Source organism: Pelophylax lessonae (genome assembly GCF_965119305.1).
Source record: "Pelophylax lessonae genome assembly, chromosome: 3".
Lineage (NCBI taxonomy): Eukaryota > Metazoa > Chordata > Amphibia > Anura > Ranidae > Pelophylax > Pelophylax lessonae.
The window spans coordinates 369,585,741-369,613,639 of NC_138770.1; the positions used below are offsets into that span (position 1 = coordinate 369,585,741).

The 27,899-nt window shown below is 40.6% G+C and overlaps 1 protein-coding gene across 1 annotated transcript in view; it reads right to left on the reverse strand.

Moving 5' to 3' along the window:
- The window catches only part of LOC309551550 (gamma-aminobutyric acid receptor subunit rho-2-like), a 107,570-nt gene that overhangs the window by 59,714 nt on the left and 19,957 nt on the right, over positions 1-27,899 (reverse strand). Inside the window, exon 2 of the mRNA XM_082252174.1 lies at positions 17,828-17,934. Within this exon, the coding sequence (XP_082108300.1) occupies positions 17,828-17,934 (107 nt within the window). The remainder of the gene's footprint in view (positions 1-17,827; positions 17,935-27,899) is intronic.

Below are 27,899 nucleotides of genomic sequence, written 5' to 3' on the forward strand. Positions count from 1 at the left end.
TGAATCTCTTTTGCCTCCTCAAGCATCTATGACATTACTCCAACACTCTCAGTTAGTACTCCCCGACCACAGTGGAACACAATAGGAAAGAAACGGAAAAAGGCACCATAGCATAAAATTCCATTCTATTGTTAAAATTTTGCTTCCTGTGACCTGCATGTGCTTAACGGAACATGTTGGATGCAAAACACATCTACAATATGCAGGATTTATGAAATACAAATTGTTTTTTTTTTTGAAAATCTAAATCTAAATTGGTAAATCTTATTTTTTTTTTGTCAGTATTATTGTACTATAACCCACAAAGAATAACACTGTGCACAGCAAGATTTCAGCATCCAGTTTCACACAAAACATCCAAGTCAGTAATCTGGCTAATATTCTTCTTTAAGACAAATTTCTTTTCCAGAACATTTAATCCAAATGGTTGAATTGTTTTTATCCCTATATAGGATGTTTTTTAATCTTTCAAAGAGCACCAGGCATGAGAGAGAATTGCTGAATATGCTAAGAAGCCCTTGTGAATCTAGTGTCTTTAAGCAAAGCTGAATATACTGTAGATGTTATGGACATCCAAGATAGCCAGTTCTAACATAAAAAAATGACTCCTATGTACAATAAAAGCCCACCTAGTCTGCTATTGTACCACCAAACCATCATTCATAGGCCAGTTTCCCCATGCAAGGAGCTTAACTATAAATATTGTGTGCATCCAAGATAGACATATCAAACATGCACAAAATTCCTCTTATATGAAGTAAAAGTTTAAGCAGCCCTTTAGAGTTCCCGTCACACTGTCATGTACAGACTATTTTCCCGAGGTGTGCTGCCTTACATAAAACTTCCACAGTCTCTGAATTTGACTCCTATCCCGTTCCCTCACTGTTCCTTGATTATTAAATGCAGAAAATAGTCATGTTGATTGGTTACAATAATACATGGAATGTTCTTACCAGTCCATCCAGTTAAATCTCATATTTATACTGTAGGTGTGGTCATTTTAATTTGATTACCAGCCAATGTGCTTGTATCTACTAGTTGCAAACATCAATGGTTCAGCTCAAAATATCCTGATACAAGGGGTATCCATAGTAGCAATATGTTCATGCAGTAAGGGGAACTTTACTTGCCATGCCTTAACTTAAATAATTTCTTCCTTTTTCTGAGACTTTGTCAGAGGGGCATGGTTAATACCATGGCTATTGGTCCTATAAAGACATCCCAGTGCTTACGCCGCCCAAAACACAACTTTGCTATTTCACCCAACAGCAAAATATCACAATCCAAGCACAGGACAACCTTTAGGCTTTATCAATGCATATTGTTTTAATAATATAAACATTTCTGTATAATTTTCCAAATAACAGAATTCATTGGTGAACTGATCTTTTAATACCCATTAACCACAAAAGTAATGGTAAATCAATTTAAAAAAGGACCACAATGGAGAAGGTAGGTGGATAAATTCACAATTCATATACACAATCGATAGACGTTTTCCCTTTTTTTCTCTTTCTTTTTTGGTTCAATACATTTTTATTGGAGTTTTACAGGAAAGTACAACATCATATATCACATGCACATGAAAGGAAACACACATTATAACACAGGTTAAAAATTCATAGAACAATTACTAGACCCATCTAACTGCCATCCCTACATATAATCAAAAGTAAGACATAGGCCCCGTACATGGAAGAGATAAGGGCTGTTCTCGAATAGAAAAGAATCATATTTGTAGGGCTCAATAAATTAGTAAAAGAGATTGTGTCAGGATCTCAAGAAAAGGTTTAAGTGTGTGTCATTATATATATGTATATATATATATATATATATATATATATATATAGCGAAGTGGTAAAAGGGGGAAAAAAGGGGGGGGGGAAGTTTTGTTGGTGTATGCACCTGTAGTCTCTTTTTTCAGTTCCCACCCATTTTACTTCTGAGGATGTGAGCAAGTACAAAGAAGCAGAGTTTATCAATCTTTCCATCATTTTCAAACATCATACATCCTGCCCTGGAAGACATAAAGCTCTATATATTTAAATCATATAAATGATTTGAGATTCTAGTGTTAAAGTAATACTAAACACACATTGTTTAATTAACATTGTCCCTTCTTTTCTGTATGTGGATGATGGGACTGTAATTATTTTATTTAAAAAAATCGAAGTACCTTTTTCCGAATCGATATACAGCTGCCACATGACCCAGCTCTTTCCCAGCCTGTCTGCAGGGAAACATAGGCAGGAGGAGCTTCTAGTCCTCTGCTGCTGGTCACATGTTCAAAATAAAAAAAAAACAGCCTTTGGAATACAGAGTAAAAATAAATACTATCAATAAACTGTTTTAAATTGGCATACAAATACCGTATTTTCCGGCGTATAAGACGACTGGGCGTATAAGACGACCCCCCTAATACATGATATACCAGTAATACTTATACTTAGGTTACCTTGGAGATATTATACTCAGCGTATAAGGCGACCTCCCATTTTTGGGAGGTTCAAAAGTAGTCTTATACGCCAGAAAATACAGTATATATTTGAAATTAAATCTTTATTAATTTGTGGCAATAACATGGTGTGAGGGGGTTTCTGCCAGTCACAGGCTGTGTCATCCCTCCTCTAGCCTGTGTCTTAGATCGAAAAGGGAGGTGAATCAAGATGCATTAACCCCCCCCCCCCCCCCATTGTGTTTAGCTGGTTAACCTCCCTGGCGGTATGATTATGTCAGGAATTATATACCAAAAGGGGTACAATTTTTTTCATGGAAATTTGGCGTTATGTATTATAGGCCTACAATTCTTAGTAATTACTGACTTAAACCTGACAAAAACAAGAGTCTAGTAGACATCCCAGATGTGATAAATTTGAAACACAAACGCATGAATTATAATCGAATCAATAATATAATTTTATTATAGAATATATATAATATATATAATAAAATTATATTATTGATTAGATTATAATTCATGCGTTATATATTATATATATATATATATATGTGTGTGTGTATATATATATATATACACACACATATATATATATACATATATAATTATGTAATATATAACGCATGAATTATAATCGAATCAATAATATAATTTTATATATATATATATATGTGTGTATATAGGTATATATATATATGTGTGTGTATGTGCATATATATATATATATATATATACATATATACACATATACACATATATATATGTGTATATATATATATATATATATATGCATATATATGTATATATATATATATATATATATATATATATATATATAATATAAAGTGTGTTATGTGTTTGTGTTTTGTGCAACATTTTGAATTTCCCTCCCTAGTTCCGCTCCCATGCAGCATTGCTGCTGCAGGGAACGGAACTAGGAAGTCATCACACCGACGGACGAGCGGCGGGACTCTCGGTTGGCGGTCACAGCAATGAGAGATCATCGCTGGATCGCCAGGAGAAGGTAAGAGACACCGCTGCGCTCTCTGCACATCCACCCCGAGCGTGACTCGGGGATACCAATCCTGGACTAAAAAATCCACCCCGAGTCACGCTCGGGATTACCGCCAGGGAGGTTAATGGGCTTGGAGAAGAGGGAGGGAATCAAATGGAACACAGCTGGCCAAAACAATAATAAATATAAATAATATATATATATATATATATATATATATATATATATATATATATATATATATACATACAGTATAACACTGTCCCCGTAGGGGACTTCTTAGACCTCCCTCTGATTACCTGCAGACAGTTGCTGGGGTTTTTTGTACATATCCCTCAATAAAGAGTCCAGCCGTCCTCTCCCTCCGGGACCCTGTTCTCCAGCCGAAGACCCCCCCCCCCCTGCTAATTGCCAGGGCTATAACAGTGCCTGTGCCCTCACTTGTCAGGTTTCCTCCCACTGTCCAATATGCCTCCCTATTGGACCAGTGTGAAACATTTAGACAAGCTGAGCTGCCCCATGAGCAGACCATATCAATAGATCCTGCTCCCTGGTAGGCAGAGAGCACTCAAAATTTACCTGACAATCTTCCTGGTAAGTAGAAAGACCCAAAAACTATACTCTCTCCTAGCACCTACCTAGAAGGGTGCTATATATATATATATATATATACACAGTACTGTGGAGGAAACCTGACCAATAGCACACCAGGGCTTGTATCTATCCCAGAAGGCAGAATCTGCCACAATGAATCCTGGGATGGGGTATAAGTCTGAGGGGGGCACATGACAGAGCGTCTTTGGTGGGAAGCAGAGTCCCAGGAGGAGGGTGACGGCTGTCTCTCCTCCTGCAATTGGTGTTTCATGAAAAATAACTACGTCGTGAGTACTGAAAACTGCCCAGGGGTCTACCTGGGATAGGGGACGACTCCAGAAGGTCAGAGGGATCTGGGAGCCAGCTAACCAGTCGAGAAGGCTTAATAAAGGGGGTGCCAGTGTCTAAGCCCTGAAGATGTGTGTGAGAGAGGGCCCCAGTGCGGGCCCTGAAGCGTACCAGTGTTCAGCAGTGCAGCAGTGATAAAGTAGCTACCTCAGCAAGGAAGTGTCAAAGGGAACTTCAAAAGGACTTTGAGTCACAAGGAGGTGATCAGAAGTCAGTTCAGTGTTAACAGGCAGCAGGCCAGCATTAACCAGTGTTAACAGACATTGACCGGCATCAAGCCAGCATCAGTCAACGCCAAGAGGCATTTTTAAGTTGTCCCCAGCAAATTGTGCATAGTTGAGCCAGAGGAGTATCCCACTCATCCCTTCTCCCATCCAAGTTCTCAAATAAATCTAAAAACCCAAAGATACTGGACTGGTCATTGTCTCAGTGCTCACACTTGGAGAACATGCTTAAATGTGCTGTTGTACTGTATACTCTATGCATCTGTGTGACCATAGTCTACTCTAGGACAATGACTATAGAACATTAAAGGGCTTATATAAAAATATAAAATACAAAATATTTTGCACCAGGAAATGAGAAACAATTTGGTAATTGAAAGAACACGCAGTTAAAAGATATAATACATAGTGGAAAGATTAGGTCATATCACAAACTCAACACTGGGGGTCGAAAATGTGATATTGAACGAATGGAGATATCTTCAGTTAAAACATTTTGTGAGATCCCTGCCTCAACCTATCAGATCTGAATCTTGTGGAAAAACTTTGTAACCCACTAACAAAAATAAAACATAGTATATCTCAGATATACATGATGTTTACTGAGATGGTGGGTCTGAGGAAACCTCCATTCATGGAAATCTGGGAAAAAGAGATAGGATCACGTTTAAAAGAACACGAAGTGAATACTATAATGAGAGCCCTACATTGTTCTGCAATAGATGTAAACACCATTGAAATGAACTACAAATACCTATCGAGATGGTACATTGGTAAAAGCGCATAAATACCAGCCAGAGAAATCAAAACTATGTTGGAGGGGTTCTTGTAACATGCAGGGCACAATGTTTCATATGTTGTGGGACTGCCCTAAGATCCATGAATATCGGTTGAAGGTACAACAGCTTATTAGGGAAATTACAGGAATGAGTATCATGGATGATCCATGGACGTGCTTATTCCACAAAACAAATAAACCTCAAAAGCAGTATAGAAACACGATTGTTCCAAACTTGATAAATGCAGCAAAGTGGGCAACACCAAAAAAATGGTTAGATACAGAAAGCCCCACCCTTAGAGATTGGTGCAATAGAACCAAATGTATTTACAATATGGACTACCTGGGCAGCAGTGTTGGGGGTAACTAGTTACAAAGTAACTAATTACAGTAACTACATTACTTTTTTTGGTAACTAAGTAAAGTAACTAGTTACAATACTAATATTGGTAATTACACTACTTTACTAGGCTATAGGAGGTAACTACACTACTTTACTAGACTATAGGAACACGCTTTCCTGCGTTACCCAAGCCGTGCGATACAATCGTTATTTCGAAGAATAGAGAGGGATGAAGTTTATGACTTTTTGTTGCACTTTATGTTTTATTCAGTTTTTTCAGGTTTTGTTCTCATGTTTCCCAAAAGCCTGTGTTTATACAATAAACTCTATGCAGAAAGAGTGTCTTGTATCTTCTTCTACACGGTCAATTAAGAAAGAGGAAAGTAAAGTAATAAGTAGTGAAGTTACTTTTCAAATGCAGTAACTAGTAAAGTAATCTCATTACAATTTACAGAAGTAACTAGTAACTAGTAACTAATTACATTTTTTGAGTAACTACCCCAACACTGCTGGGCAGTAGAGACCACAAGCAGAAAGTTTATCAAATAAATGGAGAAAAAGATCATATAAGAAACATGGGTAGAATAGGGGGGGCGAAGACTGAAGAGTATAGTAAATAAAAATGGAGATGTAGGATAAGAGACACAATAAAGGAAAAGAGGGGTAAAAGCAAGGGGGAGGGAGGGTTTACGGGTTTAGGTTTTGGAATACAGAGGGAAAAGATTATTATTGAAATATGTGAAGTACTTATGTATTTGTTTGTTTACACTGAATTGAAAATTAATAAAATTTGTAAAAAAAAAAAAAAAAAAAAACGTACGTAGCAATCATATAATATGCATCAATCTTTAACTTTAAGTGGAACTCAAGTCTGTTAAATATACAGAATAAATGCCAATGTGAAACCTTTTTTTTTTAGCTGCCAATGATTTTCTCCAGCATTTCCTGCTGTAGTTTCTATTTTACTTACAGATCCCCCTCCCCACCCCCAAACTCTGAGTAGACAGTAAAGCAGAACACTAAAGACCTTGTCTCTCTTGCACTGCAGCACACCTGATTGGCTCCTTTGCTATTTCTTCCTTCCCATGAGCTCTGCTGTACAGGGACAGCAAGAGACTGATACCAGGTCATTTTCATGTACTTATGCAGCTTGCAATTAAAAAATACAATTATTGATGTACTTTATTAATGATTACAGTGTTGTATTACTCGGCTTTCTGGGCACATATGTATTGTTACCATTATTTTCCCTGTATATAACAATAACACTAAGCACTTCTTATTAAACTTTACACAAAACCACAGTCCCTGCTGTATCCTATTTGCTGAAATGCAGAACTGATTATTATGCTATATAAATAGCATGCATAGCACTTCTGGACACAAGAGCGGGACTTATGATGCTCTAGGCCATGGATGTCGGCGTAATGACCTGTCTCAGCAGTTACGTGCTGTCTTGTGAATACTGACATAGCCTTATTTCTGATCATTTTACATGCTTATCCTCAGGCGTGATGTGTAACAATATCTCCTCCACTGCTGTACGCTATACCCTGATCCTGCAGACTTTTAGGATGTACTTAAATGAGCAGGAATACAGACTGCAGCTTTCTACTGCATACAGTATATACAGTGGGGAGAATAATTATTTAATCCCCTGCAGATTTTGTAAGTTTGCCCACTTACAAATAAATGAAGGGTCTATAATTTTTATCATAGGTGTATTTTAGATTATAGAGACAGAATATCAACCAAAATCCAAAAAAAACACATGATACAAATGTTATTATTTGAGTTGCAGTTCAGTGAATAAAATAAGTATTTGATCCCCAAGCAAAACATCACTTAGTACTTGGTGGAGAAACCCTTGTTGGCAAGCACAGAGGTGAGACATTTCTTGTAGTTGGTGACCAGGTTTGCACACATCTCAGGAGGAATTTTGGTCCACTCTTCTTTACAGATCGTCTCTAAATCCTTTCTTGGCTGTCACTTGGCAACTCGAAGGTTCAGCTCCCTCCATACATTTTTAATAAGTGTCATAGTCAGCATTTTTCTTCCTCCAGTGGCATAGTCAGACCTTATTTATTTAGAAAATTTATAGAGGGAGCTGAAACTTTGAGTTGCCAAGTGACAGCAAAGAAACCTTAAGGATTTAGAGAAGATCTGTAAAGAAGAGTGGACCAAAATCCCTCCTGAGATGTATGCAAACCTGGTAACTAACTATAAGAAATTTCTTACCTCTATGCACCAAAGGTTTATACAGAAGGACTGTGACAAACACAGTGTTCCTCGTCATTTCCTCAAGGCACATAACAAAAACATAACAAAAACATTGGGTGTCTAGAGGTAATGGCAATCGAAATGATACCCAAAGGAACGCTCAACGAGCCGGAGGAAGGTCTTTTGGATCTACAAGTTTGGTTCTTTGACACCTAATGGTTTGAATGAGGACTTGGAGGTACATAATGCTGTGTAAAGTTTTTTTGTTCCGTTTTTTTTTTTTTTTTTTTTACCAATTATTTTACTATATATTAAGTAGTTATTTTTCATGAAACACCAATTGCATTGAATTGATTTATTGCACTAAATATTATTCTCTTTTATATTTTTTATTCTATGTATTTTAGTCCATGGTTTTTCATTAATATATTATTAATTTATTTCTGGTTATGTGTGACTCCCTGGTCCATGAGGAAGTTGTGGGGTACCCTTTTCCTTTTTAAATTCTTGTTTCTACCATTTCCATGGTGTTCTTTTTCTTCTCTTCCCACTTCCCGCCCTTTGCTCTGGTTTTAAATAGCTTCTGGTTACCGTCTGCCATGACTTGACAAAGCGCATGCGCGCGAAACATGTAGTCACGGCAACGAGAAGCTTGCGTTCCACGCCAGTCCCTGCTCTGCTCCTGGCGTGGCTGATTGACGTTGGAGTGATGCGATTCCCGGAAGTGATGCGAGGTCCGGCGATAGTGTGTTACCGCCGACACACACGCCGGGTTTCCTTCCAGCCCTGCTCCTCCTTTCCATCAGGGTCTACTCCTTGTCCCCAAAGGATCCGGCTATGCGGCTATCTGAATTCCATCTAACCGCTTGGGACCCCCACAACGCCTTCATGTGATGCCCAGGACTTGATGAACGGTTGTTGGTTCTTTTTTATCTGGTAACTTCAATACATTTTTAATTGTTATCCCCCATTGACTGTTTTCTCATCCTGGGGAGTCTAGTTAAACACACACCACCTCTATGCGCCAACCCTCCTTCTAGTTTTCATATCTATATATATATAGATATATATAATAAAGTAAAAATATATATATTCTCAAAAGCCTGCAGTGTAAAAGTTATACATTAAAAGTTTCCACCTATCCTTGTATTTAATTAAATACAGTACATTTCTAAAAGGATACTGTATATTGAAAAAAAAAAAGGCTAATACAATCCAGAAAACATTAAAGTTTTACAAAATCTAGGACCCTACATTTGCTGTATCTGGTCTCCCACAGTACACGGAACATGGAAATGCATCTAGTAAATATAAACCGCTAAATGCCTTTGCTCATCAGCAGTAAAACAGTAGCAGTCTTGTGACTTCTATCAGTGTCTTGTTAAAGCTTGTAGGAGGAGTTTTCATACTGCTACCACTGTTCTATAAGACTGCAGGACCCCTGACTCTCTGTCTGGACAATGCTGATTGGCCCTGTGCTGATCACATGCGCTCTCCTAAGAAAATAAAACTCTCTACCAATACACAAGACACTGAGCATGTGCAGCCTGTCCCCTACCCTCTGTAATATCTGGAGATGAGTTGAAGCACTGGAAGAAGGTGAGGATCAGAGGAGACAGGATAAAACAGCCTTTTTTTACACAATGAAGAGGATGAACCCCTTAGGTTCCACATTGAGTATAACAAGCATGCTTTACTGCATATACAGACTGATTTTACTGTTGTGGGTTTAGTGACATTTTAGGGGCATATTACAAAGCAGAGAATCTGACATTCACCAAACAATCACTGGTGGGGAATCATTTAATGTATATTAAAACATGTTCAACAGGAAGATTCACTTTCAGTGACAGTTTGGCAAATATCACATTCACTGCTTTATAATAAACATGCCCCTATGTCAGTCTACTCAAAGACCCTCTATGTTTCATGTAATATCTTGTAAACAGTTATAGCTGGGTTCACCCAGAGTATTTGCACATTTGTCTGCTTCCCTTTGATATATTATTGTATGCTGAAACTTCTTCCCTAAATTTCGGAGTGTGTGAGTGAGGCTTTATCAGACATGGTATACAATGGTCTTTGGTCAGTGAATACACTAGTCTTCAGTTTTACCGGTTTTCTTATTAAATATACAGGTAATTTTGAATTACGCATAAAAGGAACGTATCTAGGCTTGTGACAGACCTTGGGCACCCTGAGGAAACCGATGATGTGGATCACGTAGAGAGCCATTAAAAATGATGGGTGTAGACTATATGCAGTGGGAAAGACTTAAAATAGTATGGGAAAATAAAAACCATAGCAACTTACTGTATACAAGACACAAGTCTTTCTGTACCCACAAAATATGCTTTTATCACTGTGTGACCAGCAAGGTTCTCACAAACATAACCCTAACCCCAGCACCTGGAACCCAGAAAGGAGAAAAAATAGCAAAGAGAGGGTATAGCTAACTTGTGCTGATATTTGGAGTAGCCTAAGGGAACACAGTTTAACCACTTGCCGACTGCGCACAGTATATTTACTGCGGCAGTCGGCCCCGGCCAGGCAGAGTGACGTAGGTCTTCGTCGCTCGCGTGTCACTCCTTCTAGAGCCAATAGCGGGCGAGCGCGCACCCGCCGAGGCGCGCGCCCGCCTCGGCTCGTTCACGCTCACCCGATGTCCGCCGGTCACACTACGATCGCCGGTACAGCGGGAGAAAGACAGAGCGGCTTATGTAAACAAGCCGCCTGCCAGTTCTCCCTGTGTAAAAATGAAGATCAGACGGTTCTACTATGTAGAACCGTTGATCTTTTTTTTTACACCAATAGGAATGTCCCACTACAGTTAGAAGCATGCCCCTAGGACACACTTAACCCCTCCCTGTCCAATAAAGTTAACCCCTTCCCTGCCAGTGTCATTTTTGCAGTAACAGTGCATATATATAGCACTGATTACTGCAGTAATGTCACTGGTACCCCCAAAAGTGTCAAAAATGTCAGTCAAGGGTCCGATCTGTCCGCCGCAATGTCGCAGTACCGCAAAAAAAATCGCAGATCGCCGCCATTACTCGTTAAAAAAAAAAAACACCAAAAATTACAAAAATCTTTCCCTTTGTTAGTAAACGCGATAACTTTTGCGCAAACCAATCAAAATACGCTTTTTGCGATTTTTATTACCAAACATAGGTAGCGTAAAACAAATTGGCCGAAAATGTTAAAAAATTTAGATTTTTACATTTTTTTGGGGGGGAATTTCATATAAAAAAAGTGAAAAATATTGTTATTTTTGCAAAAATTACGCTCTTTTTTTGTTTATAGCGCGTGATCAAAAAATCGCACAGGTGATCAAATACCACCAAAAGAAAGCTCTGTTTGTGGGAAAAAAAGGATGTGAAATTGGTTTAGGTACAGCGTTGCACGACCGCGCAATTGTCCGTTAAAGTCACACAGAAAAAAATCGCAAAAAACCCCCTGGTCTTTTAGCAGGAAAATCCTCCGGTGGTAAAGTGGTTAACAAAGTATAAGCCTACTCACAGTACACACTGCACAAATTTACTGCAATTCTTCTACCCACAGCATCCACCTTACTAGACCACTAGTTAGAGTTTCACAGACACACATAAACCTAAAGGATTGTCCTTAGAAAAGAAAAAAACCATAATATTCACAAAGAACCAACACTTCGTCACTTTGTCTGAAACTACCCTAAAGAACTTCATTAAAACAATCTGAAACTGCTTAGCGACCAGCAACTGTTGACACATAAAACACTAGGGGGATATTTCCCAAAACCGGAGCACACAGATACGGGTGCAGCTGTGCATAGTAACCAATCAGCTTCTACGTTTTGTTGTTAAAACTTAATTGAGCAAGCTGAGGTTAGAAGCTGATTGGTTACTATGCACAGCTACACCAGATTCTGTGTTCACCAGTTTTAGTAAATCTCCCCCAAAGTCTTTGGTTTGATGGATGTGCAGCACTTTTTTTCAATGTGTGGAGTGCAGCTGTGTATATTAAGGTGCCCCCTATATGGCTGGTCAGCAAGTGGAAAAGAAGGCCAGCACCTGTGGCCAACAGGAGGAAAAATGTTTTGGCATTGGTTGTCAGTGGGGAAAAAAAAAAAATGCCCATCACTGAGGGTTGCGGAAGGTAAAATGTCTGGGATCAGTGGCCAGGGGAGGAAGAATGCCTGGCGTTGGTGATCAAGAGGAGGGGAAAAAAAAGGTATCAGCTGTCAGTGGGAGGAAAAATGTTGGTGGCAATGATAGAAAATATACCTGGAGTGTTTGAAGTCTTTGCCCCCATACATTTGCAATCAGTGTCTGTGCCCTCCTTACAGTGATGTTCAGTGTCTATGCCCAATTTTTCTGGTGGTCAGTGTCATCCTATAAACAAGAAGCTTCAAAGACCCTAGTTGCATGATTGTCACCCAATGGAACTCTTACATCATTGTCAGAATTGCCAGCATCAGCAGCTCAAACGTATGCTAGATGCATTTCTAACACTGCTCAATATGCTAATCAGAATAATCAGAATATAGCATCAAGTCGATTGAACTCCTGGGATATTGATCTGATCAGTTATGTAGCAGAGGGGGTTGAGAATCAGTTTCAGCTGCTTTAGTGTTAATGAAATTAACAAAAAGTGCACTAGATGGGCAACAATGAGACAACCTCCAAAACAGGAATGGTTTTACAGGTGGAGGGCACTGACATTTCTTTTCCCTACTCATCTTTTCTGACTGTTTTGCACTAGTTTTGCATTTGGCTACAGTCAGTGTCACTACTGAAAGCATGAGGCGATACCTGAACCCTATAGCGGTGGCACAGGCAGTCCAACTCCTCCAGGATGGAACATCAATATGTGCCATTACCAGAAGGTTTGCTGTGTCTCCCAGCACAGTCTCAGGAGCATAGAGAAGATTCCAAGAGACAGGCAGTTACTCTAGGAGAGCTGGACAGGGCTGTAGAAGGTCCTTAACCCATCAGCAGGACCAGTATCTTCTCCTTTGTGCAAGGAGGAAAAGTATGAGCACTGCCAGAGCCTTACAAAATGACCTCCAGCAGGCCACTGGTGTGACTGTCTTTGACCAAACAATCAGAAACAGACTTCACAAGGGTAGCCTGAAGGCCTGACGACCTCTAGTGGGCCCTGTGCTCACTGCCTGGGACCATGGAGCTCGATTGGCATTTGCCATTGAACACCAGAATTGGCAGATCTGCCACTGGTGCCCCGTGCTTTTCACAGATGAGAGTAGGTTCACCCTGAGCACATGTGACAGACGTGAAAGGGTCTGGAGAAGCCATGGAGAGCGTTATGCTGCCTGTAACATCAATCAGCATGACCTGTTTGGTGGTGAGTCAGTGATGGTCTGGGGAGGCATATTCATGGAGGGACGCACAGACATCTATCGGGATGAAATTCTTGGACCCATTGTCAGACCCTAGGCTGATGCAGTGGGTCCTGGGTTCCTCCTGGTGCACGACAATGCCCAGTCTCGTGTGGCGAGAGTATGCTACCAGTTCCTGGAGGATTAAGGAATTGATACCATTGAATGGCCCCCACACTCGCCTGACCAAAATCCAATAGAACCCCTCTGGGACATTATGTTTTGGTCCATACGACACCGCCCAGTTGCACCTCAATCTGTTCAGAAGCTCAGTGATGCCCTTGTCCAGATCTGGGATGAAATATCCCAAGATACCTCTCGTCGTCTCATTTGGAGCATGCCCTGATGTTATCAGGCATGAATGCAAGCACGTGGGGGCCATACAAACTACTGAGTACCATTTTGAGTTGCTGCAATGAAATTTCAGCAAAATGGACTAGCCTGCTGCATCATTTTTTCACTTTGATTTTCAGGGTGTCTTTGAATTCAGCCCTCTTTAGGTTGATATTTATCATTTCCATCAAATGATGTGGTATCCTTTTGTTCCTAACCCATTACCCAGTCCATACCAGAACAGTTATCCAGCATGATATTATTCCCCATTGAGATCTGATGTGTTTTCAAAGTGTTCCTTTAATTTTTTTGAGCAGTGTATGTATAGAATATGCATAAATACTCCCTGCCTGCTTATGAATCACCAACAGCAATATGGCAACAAGTATAAATAAACTGGTCATCGTACTACTATAATAATTACATTTTCTCTAAAGTAAAAATGAGCAGGATGATGGGGGTTCATTTCATAGCTGTCCCTATTAAAAAATCTGTAGTATTGCTGCTCTAAGTGGATCCACTGGGCCAAAATTGAACAGGCTCCTGGGACTGCTGCAGAGAACCTGGAAGGTTCCTACTAAAAAAATCTGCTTGCTTCTTTGAAGTAAGCACCTATGTAGACAGCATGTGTCCCATTCACTTCTCCCTATACACCTCCCTTTATATTCTTTGCCTTGCTTCTGTACTACAGTCAGAGGGGTTGTACACATACCATAGATTCCTTGCAAATGAACCGCCTACCAAACTCACTAACTGAAGTCAATGGGACTTTACTGCAGCTGTAAGCCAAATGTTTGACTGTTGCAGCCTATTAGTCCCAAGAAAAAATAAAGCTTTATAGAGCTTTCTTTTGGTGGTATTTGATCACCGCAAGGTTTTTTCTTTTTTGCTAAACAAATAAAAAAAAGAACGAAAAGTTTGAAAAAAAAGCGTTTTTTTGTTTATGTTATATAATTTTTTAAATAGATACGTTTTTTCCTGCACTGATGAGCACTGAGGAGGCCACACTGACAGGCACTGATGAGGAGGCACTGATGGGGTGACACTGATGGGGCACGTGATGACGTGCAAGCTCCTCCCCCGTACGCGTTGCGTCATAGACTTCGTCAGCGGGGTGGAGCCAATCCTCTATGTCTATGTCTAAGTCTATAACGCAACGCGTACGGGGGAGGAGCCTGCACCTCATCACGTCGATTCCTGGAGATCACAGGCAGCGTTTGATGCTATGATAAGTCCGCACTACTAAAGTGCTTTGAAATGTAAGTGCGATTTTATCATGAATGATTAATAAATAGCCTTAAAATCAGAGAGCACTAGATCTTGCTTTTATTTTTCCATACCGATGCCATTTAAACCTGGATGGACTATCAGGAGGCGGTGATGGGAAGGCAATCCAGACTGCAGTGATTATTCCAGAGTGTGTATTGACTCTCAGGAGTCTGTTCCTAAGGTGAGCTGCTAATCTGTCACTAGTCACTAGGAGCACCTGGAGTGAAGCATGCAGCACTTTTGATCACGTTTGTGGATTAAGATTTTTGTTTCAGTCACTATTTTCACTGAGGATTGGGACTATTATTATTATTATTGATTTTACAATCACGGCTCAGATATCGATTTATCACTTTAGTATCACAGTTGATAGACTGATTTTGAGTTATTGTGATAATATTTTGGACACAAAACATATTTATTTATTTATCTCCAATGAAAGACTTGGCGCAGCAATATTATTATCTTTACGTTTTCACAGGTGTTTGGCACTGATTGTTTGCAGCCTTGTGCACAAGAATTTTGAGTGATTCTTTTGTTTTCAGCTTGCGCTGATTATTATTGATTCACTAATAGTTTGCAATCAGTTTAATAAATAATTACGTCACATTACAAGCAGCCAGGGATGGCATGATTCAGGTATATAGAAAGAGTTTAATGTGCATAGCCTGAGCACAGGTGCATGTTAACCACTCTTTCTGTATAGTAACCCTAACTTTAGTAATAGTGAAATATTGCCCTGTTGACTTTTTACCAAATCTTGTATTGTAATAAATAATTAATTTCCCAAATCTTTATTTCAACCTTGGCTATATTTATAAACTTTTTTCCAAGTAAAACAAGCAAAGTATTTCTAAATTTTCATTTTAAGTAAAAGCTCCCATTTCTTTTGTTGATCTGGTTGGCTGACTGCAAATTCTCCCCAAATGACCAAACAGCATACACAGCTAGTTGTATAGGTGGAATAACAGAACTTTTGCCATCAGCTGCTTTTTTTTCGACCTTAGCCTTTTTCACTATTAGATATGCACTGAAAATTACAACCACCACCAATGACAACTGTTGGATTCCAATGTTTGTCTCCTACTTATTATATATTACACTGTTCTTCTAAGACTTGCATCATACCATTCCGAAGACTGGGAGTTTTTGCTTGGACCATAAATTGTTGAGAATTGGAAGAGAACCCTGAACTATTTTAACCTGTTCTGCCTTTGCTAAAAACAGAAGCACCATAAGCAAACAGTGAAGATAAAGAAGATGATCAACTCATACATAAAAGAAGATAAATTGATCTGTTGTTATTTTTGAACAAATTTGAAACGGCAACATTTTTCAGCTGCCATAAGTGAAATGCATACTGCTGTCAGCATTACACCCCTCATGGTCCTCAACATTTTCTTGTGAGTGGTGGTAGAAACATTATACATCAGTGTCATTTCATCACCTCACTTCTTTGATGATGAAGATTATTACATTGGTTTAAATAACTAATAATACAATTTACATCCAACAAAATACTAAGAGAAAGATGGGCCTTTGTATGGGCAATTGGAGAGAGGATGATCACAATTATCACACCATATAATTAATTAAAATTGCCCTCTTTATTGAATAGCATAACTGCAAATATGTAGATTCTGGGGGAGATAAGCCTCTGTGACAAAGATGGATGTAAGGAGTCCCTCACTTTGATGGCAAGGTCTATGATATGGCCAATACATATGGATATATAAAGTGTACTCTGTGAAGCATCTGCCTCATGTATATAGTGGTTTTAACAGAGACCCCATTTACGTTGATGTAATATTAGACGAGGACAGTATCTGGTGCCTGTAATCTTGGGGTTCTGAGAGGATACTGACTGTGAATTCTCCCACCAGAATCTACATATTTGCAGTTATTCTATTGCATATAACCTCTTGCATATATCTGCCTGCACTGATCTGCCCCTCAACGCATGTGTCTGCCAAGGTCTCTATCGCAGCTGGAAATATCGGTCTGCCTTGGTCTCTCTGGCCCTGAGAAAGCCCTGTTGCGAAACGCGTCTTGCTGGGGACCCTAGACCGTGCTATCTAGAGACCGGAACATCTAATGAGATACACTGTATCAGCATTCCCCATGGGAATATATTTCTATATATGCCTTTTTCTTTTATCCAGTCTTTCTATGTAGTTATAGTATATTTTGTTTTTTGTCTTTTATTATATATATATGTCTGTTCAATAAAGAGAGCAATTTTAATTAATTATATGGTGTGATAATTGTCATCATCCTCTCTCCAATTGCCCATTCAAAGCCCCATCTTTCTCTTAGTATTTTGTTGTACACAATAATAGGGGTTTGGGCACATTATCACGGCAATTGTTATTTGTGACAATTTACATCCACTTTAAAAACACACTTTCCCAAGATAAAGGAAAGACACAACCCATCTTTTTTCATGACTTTTCTCAATTCCATGTTGCTGTCTGATTGTATTAATCTACATATTGTGAAGGGTCTACCTTATTGGATATAAACGGAAAAGATTGCATTGGTTGGATCTCATAATTCATAGTTGATAAATCTTGACAAATCTAAAATAGTTTGTACAGAGATTGTACAACTGAATCGTGACATGTGTGTCCGGCTTAACACTACTCCAAATATTGGTATGCATGACTTACAGTATTTATGCACTTTATAGAGAAAGACAGATTTGTTCATACTGTGATATTATTTTACTTTTTATGACCATTTACAGTATTTTCCACTTACCGCCCTTCTTTAATTTATGATCATTATGTATATACTGTATATATATATATATATATATATATATATATATATATATATATATATATATATATGATATACTTTAGATCTTACCTCCAAATGCAGGTCTCATAGAGAAGTCATGATCGTTCACTCTGAGCAGCTGGTCATTTTTATTTCTTCGAAGTTTTGTAAGATCGTGATTCTTTTTATATACATGGCTGCAAATATAAAGCGTAGGTTTTTACTTTATATAGGAAAAACTGAAAATGCACACACAAATTGCCATTTATGTAAAGTGCAGAGAATCTGGTTATTGCAATAAATGTACTTGTGAAAAGAAGAAATAGGTGAAATTATGGACATATTTACAAACAGAATTACCAACCTCTGTCCTTCAATGGTTTTAATTCATTTTTGGTACTTAGAGGGTAATTTTTTTTCCATTTTTCAATTGAAAGTGGTTCTAAAGTATAAGGTTTTTTTTTAACCTTAATGCATATGCATTAAGGTAAAAAAACTTGCAGCTCCCCCTTCCCCTTCCCCCTTATACTTACCTGAGCCCCATCTCCATCCAGCGATCTGCATAAGAGCAGTAGCTCTCCCGGGTCTCTGCCTCCTCATTGAAATAGGAGATGTTACCAGCACATCATGGATCTCTAACATGGATCCAAAGCTTTTTCAGCGATCACATCATTACAGCAAATAGCAACATTTTGGAACCACGCAGGACCCCTTCATCAGGCTTGTGTGGTCACATGCCTGATGAAGGGGTCCTGTGTGGCTTCAAAAATTTGCTATTTGCTTTAATGATGTGATCACTGAATAGTTCCATGGTGTGCTGGTGATATATGTTACTCTGACTATTCACGGTTTCAGCCTGTGGTCACTTCAGAACCCACTTTTATATACAGCCATCTCTACAGGAATGTGTGTGTTTGGAATAGTGCATTGGAATCTCTCCTCATTGACTGCCACAGCAGCGGGAGCCATTGGCTCCTGCTGCTGTCAATTACAGCCAGTAAGGAGAGACCAGGGGGCGGGACCGAGCCACAGACTGTGTGTGAATGGACAGGGAGAGAGTCTGCTCAAATGACCCCATAGCAAGAGGTTTGCTATTGGGGGCACTCAGCAGAGGGGAGGAACCAGGACTGACTCAAAAAGAAGAGCATCGGAACTGCTATGTTCATAAACATTGCACAGAGCAGGTAAGTATAACATGTTGGTTTTTTCTTTTTTTTTAATTTATTCTTTCCTTTAGAATCACTTTAAATGATATGCAACCTTTTTACCCCCTAAAGCCAGAAGCCTGACACACCAGGCTCAGAGCCTGTACCCTTGTGGCATAGGGAGAATAATCGTTTGGCCATCTGCCATGCAAAGCACTGATGCCCAGTCTGATGGAATTTTTGGCACCCCAAGGCTAGGGGGGAACTATGTGCAAAGTGTTTGCTGCCTCCTACACAGCAAACTACTTGACGACTTAGACAGCTCATAGATGACTAATTTTTTTATTTTTTTTCCAACCAGTGATTCTACAATCCAAACACTGGATGTAGATTGGGGAATCCTCCTAATGTGGTTGTATTCTGACAAGGGAGAGACTTCCCCATTGTTAGAATACACTAATTAGCACTGCCGGCTACAGCAGAAATTTTCCAACAGAGTGGTTGTACATGAGCCAATTGGTAGATTGATGTCTGTACAAACACCCTTCCAATACAGTACTGGATAAAAATTTGGCTGATCCCTGCGGAACCAGCCAAATTTCAATCCATGTATGGCCGGCTTGAAGCAGCTTAGATGACTTTAACCACGCTAGCAGTATCCCCGAGCGTGACTCGGGGTAGGAATTTCCTGCTACTATCGGTATCCCCGAGTCACGCTCGGGGTGAATGGGCAGAGCTATGCAGACAGCGCAGCGGAGTGTCTTACCTTATCCTGGCGATCCAGCGATGAGCTCTCATTGCTGTGACCGCCAGCGAGATCTCCGCCGCTCGTCTGTCGGTAGGAGGACTTCCTGGTTCCGTTCCCTGCAGCAGCAATGCTGCATGGGAGCGGAACTGGGAGTAAAAATCAAAGTTACACCAAACACTAACATATAAAAAGGAGGTGATACAGTGTAATCTGAGAGGATTACACTGTATCACTTTGGTAAAAGTCACAGTGCCCTCTCAGTGCCCCCTTGCCATTGTCGTTTGCGTGAAATAAAATAATCTGAAAATGGCATCAAAAAAGCGCTGTCCCGCATATGCGCTTTTGGATGAGATGAGCGACTGCGACAGCGGCAGCGACACGGAGCTGTTCGCAGAACAGAGCGACAGTGAGTCGTGCGGAGATCTGTCATCTGACTCTGACACCGACACTGATCGAGAAAGTGACGCCGATGATCCCGCACCTGACCTAGGTGATCTGTGCACTTGGTGCCCTTTAGACAGCGATGCGGACCAGGCAGCGCCCCCGAGATTCCGTTTCACTGGATCTCCGGGGATGAAGGTTGACGTGGAGAGTGACAACCCCCTGGCGTACCTCAAGTTATTTCTAACGGAGGAGGCAATTCTAAAAATAGTAGCTGAAACCAACCGCTACCATGAGCAGCAGTCCGCTACGCTGCGCGCCTAATTTTCCCGTTCCAGAAAATGGGAACCAGTCAGTAGAGGGGACATCTGGAAGTTTTTAGGACTCATCATCCTTCAGGGGGTGGTGGGCAAACCGCTCCAAAAATGGTATTGGACCACGAATAAGATGCTGGCCACTCCATTTTTTGGCACAGTGATGTCCGAGTACCGATTTTCTCTGATTATGAAAAATTTGCATTTTGCAAACAACGAGGAGTTTGATGAGGCCACGCATCCTGCGCCCAAACTCAAGAAAATCTGGGAGGTGAGCCAAATGATTGTCACCAACTTCCAGCAGACCTATGTGCCAGACAGGGATGTTTGTGTGGACGAAAGTCTCATGGCCTACAAGGGACGCCTGAGATGGATCCAATATATTGCGTCCAAAAGAGCGCGGTTCGGGATCAAATTTTACATGCTCTGTGAGTCGTCCACAGGATATATATGGAATGCTGTAATTTACACCGGGAAAGGTACAAAATTCAATCCCAAGTACAGCTGCTATGGGATGGCCACATCCTCTGTCCTTTCACTGCTGGACCCCCTTTTGAACCAGGGATATTGCGTGACAACAGATAACTTTTATACCTCTCCGGAACTTTTTGAAGTTTTGCTCCGAAACAAAACAGATGGGTATGGTACTGTTAGGCCAAACCGGCGGGACATGCCATCAATGTTTAGCAAGAAAAAGCTAAAAAAAGGAGAGATGGTTGCCTTTCAAAAGGGTAAAATTATGGCAATGCGGTGGCGAGACAAAAAGGACGTGTGTCTCATGAGCACCGTACACAACACCACCACTGCCATGGTCCGCACAAAACATGGAACAGATATGCAGAAGCCGCAAGTCGTGATCGACTACAATCACACGATGGGAGGTGTCGACCGAGCCGATCAGGCAATGACCTTTTACCCGGCGATGCGGAAGCAACAAAAAAAATACTACAAAAAGATTTTTAGGCATCTCCTTGAACAGTGCCTCTGGAACGCCTATATTCTTTACAAAGCCAACACTGCCATACCCCTCGTTCATTCGGACTTTATTTGGAAGGTGGCTGAGCAGATTTTCGTCAACCACCCGACACCATCATCAGTATCTGCTAACAGACCCGGACGACGTGCTGTTGACATTGGCAATCCAGAGCGCCTGACAGGCCGTCATTTTGTGGACTTTGTACCGCCCACCCCAAAAAAGTTGGCGCCTACCAGGATGTGCGTCGTCTGCTGTTCTAAAAAGGATGGCAATGGAAGAAAAGTCCGAAAGGAAACAAGGTACTATTGCCCAGATTGCAATGTCGGACTTTGTCTAGTGCCCTGCTTCAAACTTTTTCACACTCAGGATGTGTATTGAATTTCTTTGACAAATTTCATTATTTTTCCTTGCCTTCTTGAATAAAATTCTATTATTGATTGGATTATAATTCATGTGTTTGTGTTTCAAATTCATTACATCTGGGATGTCTACTAGAGTCTTGTTTTGGTAAGTTTTAAGTCAGTAATTACTAAGAATTGTAGGCCTTTAATACATAACGCCAAATTTCCATGGAAAGAATTGTACCGCTTTTGGTACAGAATTCCTGACAGAATCATACCCCTAGGGAGGTTAACAAAGTTTATAGCCTATATATATTACATCCTACTTCTCTCCTCCAGCCACTATTACTGACTGCAAAAATGATTGAATTGCTATTGTATTACAAAGCAGAAGTGGCTGTCAAAGCTCAGTTGCCCCTGTGTAAAATGTCACTTAACATCTAGTCTACACTAGTCTAAGGTTAAACCTCCTTTCTTCTAACCACTAAAAGTGACCGCAAATTATGTTTGGGGATCTTACATTAAACAGTTTATTGCAGTTACTGAAGTTACCTTTGATATATTTGTACATTTGTACAATGCAATTATATCCTTTCTTAAAGAGAATCTCCAGGCTCCTTCAAAAAAAAAAAAATGTAAAATCAGCAGTTGCAAATACTGTAGCTGCTGACTTTTAATATAATGACACTTACTTGTCCAGGGATCCCTCCATGTCCTCACCCGAGCTGATTCTTCAATCGGTTTCGGGTGCAGGTGCCGGCATCTCTAGCAAGGGAAACAGCAAGGATTCACATTCTGGCTCCTACTGCTCATGCGTGAACCATGCTGTGGCTTGTGAATGGTCCTGTAGTCTTCTGGGAACTGTGATGTGTCCCAGAAGACTGCAGGGGAGGGGGGGGGGGGGGCAGACCTCTGGCTCAGTTCACCACGGTGATCTGAGCCAGAAGTGGGAGCAGGTGCTTGTCAAAACCAGGTACCCGCTCCCCACTTCCCAAAAAAGGTGGCAAATGTGTCAGTGGAGGGAGGGTGCAAACAATTAGAGCTTCCCCTTTTGGGTGGAGCTCCCCTTTAAACTGCTGTAATTTATGTAATATGTCCTTATTGCTAAGGTCTTCCATGCCCTTATGAATTTTGTTGACCTTCGCTGAACTCTTTCTATAGCAACATCTTTCCTGAGGATTGGTGACTAAAACTGAACTGCATATTCAAGATGAGGTTGAACCAGTATTTTGTAAAGGGGTAGAATTATTTATTTATCTCTTGAATGTATGCCCTTTTCAATGCATGAGAGTATATTGCTAGCTTTGTTAGCTGCAGCCTGGCATTGCATGCTATTGCTAAGTCTGTGTTCTATAAGCACCCCTAGATCCTTTTCCATCACTGATTATCCCAGGGGAGATTTTCCTAAGGTCAATTTTGCATAAGTGTTTTTGGCACCAAAGTACATAACTTTATATTTCCCAATATTAAACGTCATCTTTTATGTAGCTACCATTCACCATCTATTTTGTCAAGGTCTTTCTAAAATGATGCTATTTCCTGTGCCAGAAGTTTATTTTTTTCTGCAAAGTTCGGTATCATCAGCACACACAAAAACGAAACTCTTAATTTCAACTATTAGATCATTAATAAGCAAACTGAACAGCACTGGTCCCAAGACAGAACCCTTGGGCACACCACTCACAACTTTCGACCATTCAGAGAATGAGCCATTTTGACTACTCTCTGGACCCCTTCATATGACCAGTTTCCTACCTATTTACATACAATTTCATCAACTCCAACTGACCTTATTTATATATAAACATTTATGAAGTGCAGTATCAAATGCCTTAGCAAATGCTAGAAAGACTGCGTTTACTGGTCTTCTATCATCCAATTTCCTGCTTACTTCCTCATAGAATGATAACAGTTTGATCAAACATAAATGGTCTTTCATAAATCCATGCTGAGAGCCACAGCCGGCCGCTCCTGCCCGCCTCCAGTGAGCGCAGGGGGGCAGAGCAGAAAACCGCCGACTGACGGTCAGCAGCTCTCTGCTCGGAGAGCTGTGAGAACTGCAGTGTTAGGTCACTCGGTTCCCAGTCTTTGAGGCACCAGGGGACGGATGCAGCAATGGACAGATGCTGCATCCAGCTAGGCAAGTATGATCCTGGAAAAAAAAAGTTAACCCCATACTTCTCTTTTAATATATTGCTGCTTACCAGTTCTTAAATGCGGTGGCTGCATAAATATTCTTTTTTTGTTTTCATTTCCTTTTATTTTCACCTAGTAGTCCTGCAAATAACACATCTCATGTCCCTTCACAGCTACTCCCTTTACTCATCTGTATCTATGGAGGCAGCCAGTCGTAAGATTCTTTCAGACCAGTGGGAGGAAGGATTTCTCTGATGCCAGGGCTGAACTCATGAGCTAGCAGGCTATGGCAGGCATGGTTTTGGGAGACGGGCACATGCAATATTCCAGAGGCTGAGCCATCTGGTTCTACGGCACCAGAATGCTGTGTTGCAATGATCTGGAGAAAATCAAGGATGCAAAAATTCAAAACGAACGAAAAGTTATTAGGGCAGGCCCAAAAAAGTCTTCAAGTAAACTAACAGTAAAAAGGTCAGGTCTTAGCATGTAGGCCCTTTACAAAATAATCTGGAGTGGGTGACTGGGGAAAAAGAGAAGGCAAATTTAATAAATACTTTCTTCAGTTCTGTGTATACAAAGGAGCATGGGGGAGTTTATGACCATAATGGGGATGGGATTGACACACCCCAAATAATCCTCAATGGCTCAAAAGTGATATGATCCAGAAATATTTAGACAGAATGAAGGTAGATAAAGCACCCAGACCAGATGGCATACACCCATGGATCCTAAAAGAGTGGAGCTCTGTCATTTCAAAGCCATTTTTTCTCATTTTTAGGGACTCGTTAATGAGTAGGATACTACCACTGGATTGGCGTAGGGCAAATGTGGTGCCTATATTTAAAAAGGGATCAAAGTCTTTACCAAATAACTATAGACCTGTTAGTTTAACTTCATTAGTCGGGAAGATATTGAAGAGTTTCATAAAACACCACATACAGTGGGTACGGAAAGCATTCAGACCCCCTTAAATTTTTCACTCTTTGTTATATTGCAGCCATTTGCTAAAATCATTTAAGTTCATTCTTCTTCCTCATGAATGTACACATAGCACCCCATACTGACAGAAAAACACAGAATTGTTGACATTGTTGCAGATTTATTAAAAAAGAAAAACTGAAATATCACATGGTCCTAAGTATTCAGACCCTTTGCTCAGTATTTAGTAGAAGCCCCCTTTTGATCTAATACAGCCAGGAGTCTTTTTGGGAAAGATGCAACAAGTCTTTCACACCTGGATTTGGGGATCCTCTGCCATTCCTCCTTGCAGATCCTCTCCAGTTCTGTCAGGTTGGATGGTAAACGTTGGTGGACAGCCATTTTTAGGTCTCTCCAGAGATGCTCAATTGGGTTTAAGTCAGGGCTCTGGCTGGGCCATTCAAGAACAGTCACAGAGTTGTTGTGAAGCCACTCCTTCGTTATTTTAGCTGTGTGCTTAGGGTCATTGTCTTGTTGGAAGGTAAACCTTCGGCCCAGTCTGAGGTCCTGAGCACTCTGGAGAAGGTTTTTGTCCAGGATATCCCTGTACTTGGCCGCATTCATCTTTACCTCGATTGCAGCCAGTCGTCCTGTCCCTGCAGCTGAAAAACACCCCCACAGCATGATGCTGCCACCACCATGCTTCACTGTTGGGACTGTATTGGACAGGTGATGAGCAGTGCCTGGTTTTCTCCACACATACCGCTTAGAATTAAGGCCAAAAAGTTCTATTTTGGTCTCATCAGACCAGAAAATCTTATTTCTCACCATCTTGGAGTCCTTCAGGTGTTTTTTAGCAAACTCCATGTGGGCTTTCATGTGTCTTACACTGAGGAGAGGCTTCCGTCGGGCCACTCTGCCATAAAGCCCCGACTGGTGGAGGGCTGCAGTGATGGTTGACTTTCTACAACTTTCTCCCATCTCCTGACTGCATCTCTGGAGCTCAGCCACAGTGATCTTTGGGTTCTTCTTTACCTCTCTCACCAAGGCTCTTCTCCCCCGATAGCTCAGTTTGGCCGGACGGCCAGCTCTAGGAAGGGTTCTGGTCGTCCCAAACGTCTTCCATTTGAGGATTATGGAGGCCACTGTGCTCTTAGGAACCTTAAGTGCAGCAGAAATCTTTTTGTAACCTTGGCCAGATCTGTGCCTTGCCACAATTCTGTCTCTGAGCTCTTCAGGCAGTTCCTTTGACCTCATGATTCTCATTTGCTCTGACATGCATTGTGATCTGGAAGGTCTTATATAGACAGGTGTGTGGCTTTCCTAATAAAGTCCAATCAGTATAATCAAACACAGCTGGACTCAAATGAAGGTGTAGAACCATCTCAAGAATGATCAGAAGAAATGGAAAGTATCTGAGTTAAATATATGAGTGTCACAGCAAAGGGTCTGAATACTTAGGACCATGTGATATTTCAGTTTTTCTTTTTTAATAAATCTGCAACAATGTCAACAATTCTGTGTTTTTCTGTCAGTATGGGGTGCTATGTGTACATTCATGAGGAAGAAGAATGAACTTAAATGATTTTAGCAAATGGCTGCAATATAACAAAGAGTGAAAAATTTAAGGGGGTCTGAATACTTTCCGTACCCACTGTAGATGAGTTTTTGCTGGAAAAGACAGCATGGACTTAGAAAGACAGAAATGGACAAACCAACCTGATTTCTTTTTATGAAGAGGTAAGTAAAACCTTAGACAGAGGGGTGGCTGTGGACGCAGTATACTTTAATTTTGAAAAAAGCATTTGACACAGTTCCCCATACACGGATAATGTGTAAGGTAAAGTCTACAGGCTTGGAAAGATCATTTTGTAAACGGATAGAAAACTGGCTAAAAGACAGAATTCAGAGAGTAGGGGTTAATGATTCGTACTCTAAATAGCCTAAGGTTATCAGTGGTGTGTCCAGGGCCGCTGATAAGCCAGTACAACCGGCCCTGTTGTACCGGGCCCAGAGTCCTCAGCTCAGCAGGGGGGCCTGGGCAATCTAAAATCAAAAACACAGTGCAGAATAAAAAAATAAAAAAAAAGCCTTTTTGAATTAACAGCATCCCCTCTCCTACTTACCTAACTGGGCGTGTTTTTCCTTTTTTCTGGGCCCCTCTGCAATAATGTGCTGGTAGGTGTGGGAGGGACTATTTCTTCTGTTTTGGGCGCATGTCAATTCAGTGCCTCCTCCGCATAGGATTCTTGCCTGCAGCCTGCTTATTGCCTTCCCTGCCCTGGTGGAATGATCTATCTTCCCCTGCTCATGGTGCTCAGCTCTGCTCCCAACTCAGCCTGGAAGCTGTGAGGCGGCAGAGGAAGCAACTCAGCTGACATTTCTCCAGGAAGCAGGCAGCAGCACTACAGGAACTAAGGAGAAGAAGAGGTAAGTAAGGAGAAGAAGAGGTAAGTGAGGAGAAGAAGAGGTAAGTGAGGAGAAGAAGAGGTAAGTAAGGAGAAGAAGAGGTAAGTGAGGAGAAGAAGAGGTAAGTGAGGAGAAGAAGAGGTAAGTGAGGAGAAGAAGAAGTTCGTGATCTTGAGGCTGCCAGATAGTGCCTAACACAGCAGAACCGTCAGGTGTGTCTGAACTCTTAAGACATATTTATTTCACACAAAGTCAGGCAGGGCTAAAAATTCAAGGAAAGCCCAGAAAATCCAGATTGTTTCTTTATTTATTTGACGTTGTAAATGTTTGCAGGATTGATGTAGCTAAATATGTGCTTGCCTCGCTGGTATTATTTCCCAAGTCAGCCTAAAAACTTCTATACAGTAAATAGAAAAAAAAAGTTATGCTTTAAAATTTGTGCTTTTTAATCAAGCTATCTGAGAACAGAAAAGCTTTTTTTCAGGTTGGAAATAAAATTATCAATAACCATATAGCAGTGTCATTGGAGGTATCCTGTCATTTCTGTTACTAGGGAAAGTTACAGGAGTTCAATACGTAATGAACAAAGAGGATTCTCTCTGCCAGAGATGGAAAGCATTGTGACACTGCCCTAAAAATCTCTGCTTTCAGTTTATCTAAAAACTCCGATCCCAGACAGAGAAAAAGAAAGAGAGAAATGGGGAGAGACAGACTGAGCGGAGAAGAGAGAGAGATATAGATTGGGAGAGAGATGGAGAGACAGAGAAAGAGAGAGAGAAAGAGATGGAGAAAGA